Source organism: Rhinolophus ferrumequinum, chromosome 20 (genome assembly GCF_004115265.2).
Source record: "Rhinolophus ferrumequinum isolate MPI-CBG mRhiFer1 chromosome 20, mRhiFer1_v1.p, whole genome shotgun sequence".
Classification (NCBI taxonomy): domain Eukaryota; kingdom Metazoa; phylum Chordata; class Mammalia; order Chiroptera; family Rhinolophidae; genus Rhinolophus; species Rhinolophus ferrumequinum.
This window is the reverse complement of record NC_046303.1, coordinates 45,951,056-45,957,055: the sequence shown is the minus strand read 5'-3', so window position 1 is coordinate 45,957,055 and position 6,000 is coordinate 45,951,056. Positions and strand designations below refer to the sequence as shown.

At 43.9% G+C, this 6,000-nt stretch overlaps 1 protein-coding gene across 4 annotated transcripts in view; it reads right to left on the bottom strand.

Annotated features, from left to right (window-relative positions):
* Positions 1-530: 530 nt before the first annotated feature.
* MAGI2 (membrane associated guanylate kinase, WW and PDZ domain containing 2) overlaps positions 531-6,000 on the bottom strand; it is a 1,312,199-nt gene continuing 1,306,729 nt past the window's right edge. For 2 of the 4 annotated variants that reach the window (XM_033088532.1, XM_033088533.1), the window contains one exon: positions 531-3,762. In XM_033088532.1, the coding sequence (XP_032944423.1) occupies positions 3,089-3,762 (674 nt within the window). In that variant the 3' untranslated portion in view covers positions 531-3,088. The remainder of the gene's footprint in view (positions 3,763-6,000) is intronic. The other 2 variants (XM_033088534.1, XM_033088535.1) reach the window with 1 other exon arrangement.

The window sequence follows — 6,000 nt, the reverse complement described above, 5'->3', positions numbered from 1 at the left end:
CGTAGAACTCTCTCGTCTCCCGGATGCACATATTGTAATACATGGCAAAAGGTATATCCGGCCATTCATTTTGGACCTCTACACTGCTGTTCACTAAATTTAGTTTAGACTTCTGCATAAACTCCATGGGCATGGAATTTTGCGTGAAAACATTTCAGAATTAAAAGGAAAAAATGTGATGGAATTTATTGTTGATTGATACCTTTAATCCTTTTTGAAAAAGGCTGAGTATCAATCAACGTAGCAAGCAACGGAAACATATTGCCAATTCACAAATGATGCAGTTAGGAAAATACAACCAGATTATCTACGAGAAAATTCTCGGATCACTAGGGCAAAAAAGGTCAACAGTTTTTTCCCTTGTAATTCCACTGCATTTAGATTCAAGTGTCAAGGAAGCCCTGGTTGGGCCATTAAACTTATACTTAAAAAAAAAAAAAAAAACTATGAAAACTGCAGTTTTGAAAAATGAACTCCCAGTTATTATTTACTCAAATTAACACACAACCTATGTAGTTGGAAAAAGAAAAGATTTTTGGATATATATTTTATTTGACAGTGTTTTAGAATATCATACAGTAAACAAGATTTCTGTAAAAGTTAATTTACCCATACTGGTGCGTTTCATAAAAATAGTTGCTCACTTACAGCCTTTCTGTGACTATTAATACATGGAATTATATTTATAGAGATACAGCTGTACAGGGTAAATTCACAGCTAACACTACACAGAAATATTATTTGGAATGGGATTTAGATGATGTGCTGTCTTCACAGGTTATGGATTACAGCCGCATAAAGCAATTACTGCACAAGTAGTAGCTGTGAACTGTGCAAATTAGAGTTTATGCAAGCGTAATCTCAATTTTTTAATCCTTTTGTAACACATGGAAAATAAAGGTCAGAGGATACAGTACTGGGACGTGCAGCTACACTACAGAAGCATTGTCCAAAACCAGATTCAATAAATTAATGGCAAACTATACTGGATCTAGTCCAGGGGAGAAAGACTAATTGAGATTAAACCAAATGTATTATAAACTGCTACATGTGTTTGTGCTTTTGTTTATAATGAATGGGTTCCATTTTTGGAAATTGCTTTTACGAGCTGCAAGACTCCTCACTTGAGGCTTTCAACCATATTTTCCTCTTGTCAAACAACTAAACTACTCCTATGCCTGATGAAAATTAAACGGCTAGTGCTCAGGGTACAGCAATTATGAAGAGAGGGAAAAGAGTCAACACAGGAAGGCTATTATGTGTGACCCTTTATGATGGACCTGATCTCCTTGTTTTCCTTATTTGACTACAAGTGCAGAAAGGTGAGGCTTATTTGCATTTGAACTCCTGTACCAGGCAGAATACTGGCAGGATGAGCCTCATTCATTCAGGCCATATTAAAGAGAAACTGCCCTCAGAGACATTTGCCTTTTAATTGTGTGTGTCTACAAATAAGTGCCAATGTGTGAACGGAAAAGGGGTTATGTAATAAACCTGACAAGCTCAGGGGGCTCCATGGCAGGCCCGACAAGCGCAGTGACAAGCACAGTCGCCGAAAGTAACCACATAGGATGGTCTGGTCATAAATTCCTGTTTCTTCTTTGATTCTAAATGAATAAAATGAACTGCAAAACTGCCATTCTCTAGAGCATTTTCTCAATCTGTTGAGATGGCTTTTAGGAATGTCTCAAAAATTTGGCTCAAATAAATTCTTGCAAAATTTTTCTATAGGTTTGGAGGTACTTTTGTTGACAAATGGATAATTAATTGAAGGTAACATTTTTTTTTTTCAAAAAAAAAAGATTAAAATAGCAGGGAAGAAAGGCAAGCCTTAGAATTTTACTAGGGGATCTACCATAGATCAATGAAGGTAAACAAAAACATTTAGAGGTTGCTAAAGAAATACAAATTTGGTAAAGACTACCAGACAAAAATGCAAACCAAATGGAAATAAAAGGAGAAAGAATAAGGAAAGAAAGCTAAGTAGAAAGGAATGCCAAAGAGTTGTGTTCTTTAATGAAAATAAATTGATCATAATGATTTTTTAATACCAGGGATTCATTATATCTGAGAGATATAAGAGAAATATTTTGCTGTTGCTTTATCAAAGTGAAAATGAAGTAAAGGAAAGAAGGTTTAAAAAAGACAGTAAGTGAAATATAACATTGCTGTCAAAGAAGCTACTGTCTGCTAGCCTGAGACACTAGGAAAGCCTTTTCATAAAGGAACTGCAGTGTTGCCAATCTTGATTAAATAAATTGTGGTCCTTCAATTATAAAATTCATATTTTAGAAGAAAACCAATTAAGATCTATGAGCTAAACTGCAAATTCTGACTGACGGCAAACTGTTCCCTAGAATACAATTTTCAAAACCTTTTTTTCCTACCACTGAAATGTACAGAAATATGATTTGATCACAGAAATGGCAGTAAAAATGGCATCATACCAACAGATTCACTAGATTTCTAACTCCTGCAGTACGCAGGGAACGTTACTGCTAATACCAGTGATGGATGCCACGGGTAAGCCATGGAAACATGTCACGGGCGAACAGTTCTGAATGTTTCAAAGAAACCTTTTAACCCCTGTCTAGATATGTCAAGAACAATTTATTTACAGCTCTTTAGATCAATTAAAAGATATAATCTTGTCTCAGTTTCAGCTTGCTCCGTGCAGTTTGATTTTTAAGGCGATATTCCAGTTTGTGATTGCGCTTAACTTGTCCAGTTTCTTGATATAAAGTTTGGATGACATCCAGATCCTTCATGCAGTGGGGGAAATTTTTTTAAACTAAAGCTACACTGCACTGTCTCTCCGTGATGTTCTTCACGTAATTTTGGTTCTTCCATAGCTGCCAAAGCCCCCACAGTGGAACCAGGGGCTTTAGGATCAGTTTCGGTCTGCGCGTGGACGCTGGACCGTCCAAGCTCGTTGGACACCTGGGACCTCGCGTCGACGCTCCCAGGCCTTGGTGCCTCGTGGATCTATGCGCGTGACAGTGAAAATAAATTAAAACGCCGTGAGACGGAACCGAAGAAGAACGGCCTGCAGGCGTCGAGGCGGGGCGGTGGGCTGGGGCCCCGCGGCTCATCTGCCCGCGGCCGAGGCGCCGGGTTTGAGGACGCCGAGCAGCTTGTCGGAGCCGGGCACCTTCCAGGGACCCGGCGCCAAGGCGGCCTTACGCGCCGGGGCGCCCCCCGGGGGCCGCGTGCCCAGCCGGGGGCCCGCGCGCGCGTCCGCCCGGCCCTCGGCCTCCCGCCCGCCGCCGCCGCCACCGCCGCCGCCGCCGCCCGGGCCCGCAAACGCCGGCGAAGGCCCGGGGCCTTCGCGGCGGCCGAGCTCGGAGCCCATGGCGGCGCGGGGCCCCTCCCTGCCGCCGGCCCGCGCCGCGTCCGCCGCGTCCGCCGCCGCGGGCCCGGGCGCCCTGGCCTCCGAGGAGGGCCTGCCGGCCTCGGGCCGCCCCTGGCCGCTGGGCGCCTCCTCGAGCCTCGGCCGCGCGGCCCTCTGCGGGCTCGCCGAGCGCTCCCTCTGCTCCCCGAGGCGCTGCTTCTTCTGGCCGCCGGCTGAAAGCTCCTTTGGTTTCCTAACGTCGTGTTCCCTTTTGATATCCCAAGTCGGGTCTGGGCTTATCTGGTGGGAAGGGTCGGAGGGTGGGGCTGTGTGTGATGGAGAGAATGGCGAGAGGACTTCTTCGAGGGAGACGCCTACTTCCGGCAGACCTGGGGAGGCGGCAGCGGGACAACTCCAGGAGCCGGCGTCGTCTGCGGGACGGAAGCACAGGCGTTAGCGCCGCGCCGCGGGCTTTCGACGCTCCGCGACCTCTCCCTACGTCAGGGACAAGGCAGGGGGACTGCCTTCTGGGTCCCAAGCCACCGCCACCCCAACCCTCACTGCCAAGAGGGCAGCCGGCCGCAGCCCGGGATCGCGTGTTCTCTGCTCTCATTCCCCCTCCGCTCATTGAGAGATGAGGGTCACTGCACAACACGGGCCTAATCCATCCCTTCGACTTGGCCACTTCTAACTTCCTGGGGTGTCATCAGGTCTGACAGTCCTGTGTGTGTGTCTGACTTGGCAAGCATTTGAATCAGGACGCATCTGAATCACCTGGGGAAGTTGTGAAAAATGCAGATTCCTCGGTGGCCAGGCCCAGAGATTCCAGTAGGTAGGACAGAGCCCAGGAATTTCTCTGCATTTTTAACAGGCATCTAGATGATTCTGAGGATGGTCCAAGAACCAAGCTTTGAGAAACACTAGTCGGAGTTTTCTGGAAAAAGGAGAGTGACTTTCTCTACCATTAGGTGTCACTCAAAGCATAATTCTTAGCTACCATCAGCTAGTCTCAGGATTTGGATAAATACATGTAAAAACATTCATTGTTGTCTTTTAGAAATCATTGACCTTAAATCTTTTCTTTCTAGGAAGCCTGGTTTCAACATTTATTTGAGCTTTAATATCTCTCTACTTTCAGAAAGGATTTGAGACAATTTACAACAACAAAACACATACAAAATAGAATGATAAAAATGAGAAATGATTAAAAAAAAAAAGCAACTACTGGTCAGAAGCCAAGTAGAAGGAGAACAAAGTGTTAATCTGAGATGAGTTAGTTACACTATGAGCACTAACATTACCCTTGAGTTTCTGGCCACTAAAGCAAAATTAAAGCAGGAAAATCCAATGACGTTTATAAGGAATATGTTCCAAGACATGGAAATGCTCAAATTTTGGAATATCATTCTAGAGTGTAATTTCTCTCCATAGAATTGGTATACGACCATGAATGGGGAAGAAAGAAACCACACTGATATCTGAATGCTGGGTGGCAGGCCAGGTTCCCTCACTAGCTAAAGAGATTCAGCCCCACACACCAGCCTCAGTGCATGTGATTCAAATTCCTGTAATATTACATGTCAGAGACTCTCAGGGGCCCATATGCTTATCAATCTGTGAATGTTTAGGGTCTACTTTGTTTAAAAGTTGAGGATTCTTATCTGGTAACTTTGATCCTGATTTATAAAGAGATAAGGAGAGGAAGAGGGCAGTGGGGTGGATAGTTCCAATAATTCTGGCCACCTGTAGGATATCAAATCAACTGTAGAAATGTTTCTCCTTTCATGTGAAATTTGAATGGAGTATTTAGGGCAAAATGTTCTCTTCCTTCTTTCTATAAACTGATATCCATCATCATGTTTACATAGTAAGGAAAAGAATCCTAGAAAAGCATCAGAAGACCTGGAATCTAATCCTGTTTCTGGCATTTATGATTTTGATATGATTTTGGACCAACTAGATCTCTCTGAGCCTCAAGTTCTCCCTTTACAAGGTGGGGATAAAATGTCTACCTCATGGAGGTGAGATGTGCACTTCCTAAGGGAGAAGCGTCTTGCAATGGGAGGATTATAACTATTTTTTATACATACCATGTTTCCCCAAAAATAAGACCGGGTCTTATATTAAGGTTTGCTCCAAAAGACGGATTAGGGCTTATGTTCTGGGGATGTCATCCTGAAAAATCATGCTAGAGCTCATTTTCTAGTAAGGTCTTATTTTCGGGAAACATGGTAGTTGAGTCAGATTTTCCTTCTGGGGCCCAGTGGCTTCCTACATATGGACCGGACCACATTAACTAGCATATTTGCAGGTGAGGTTTTGAATAAGTGCAATAAGTCAGCCATTCCCATATGTGGTGATTCCCTGGTGTGGTTTTGCTGTACCTCCGGTATCCTTGGTTACCTTGTTAAAATTGAACTAACAAATAATGGATGGTGGCAGTTCCACCAACATGCGAAGATATTGCCTGAAAGAGTTAAAGTGGTCTTCAAAAGGCCTAACTAGAGGGTCATTCTGCAATGCTAATCTCTAAGTTGGACCATGGTAGTGATATTTCAAATGTTCATAGCTCTTTTCCCACCATTACATCACATATAGTAGAGTCAATTAGCTGGCCTCAAATTATTTCTGAGATACAGGGAGGTTAAGATTATTCACACCATTTCCTG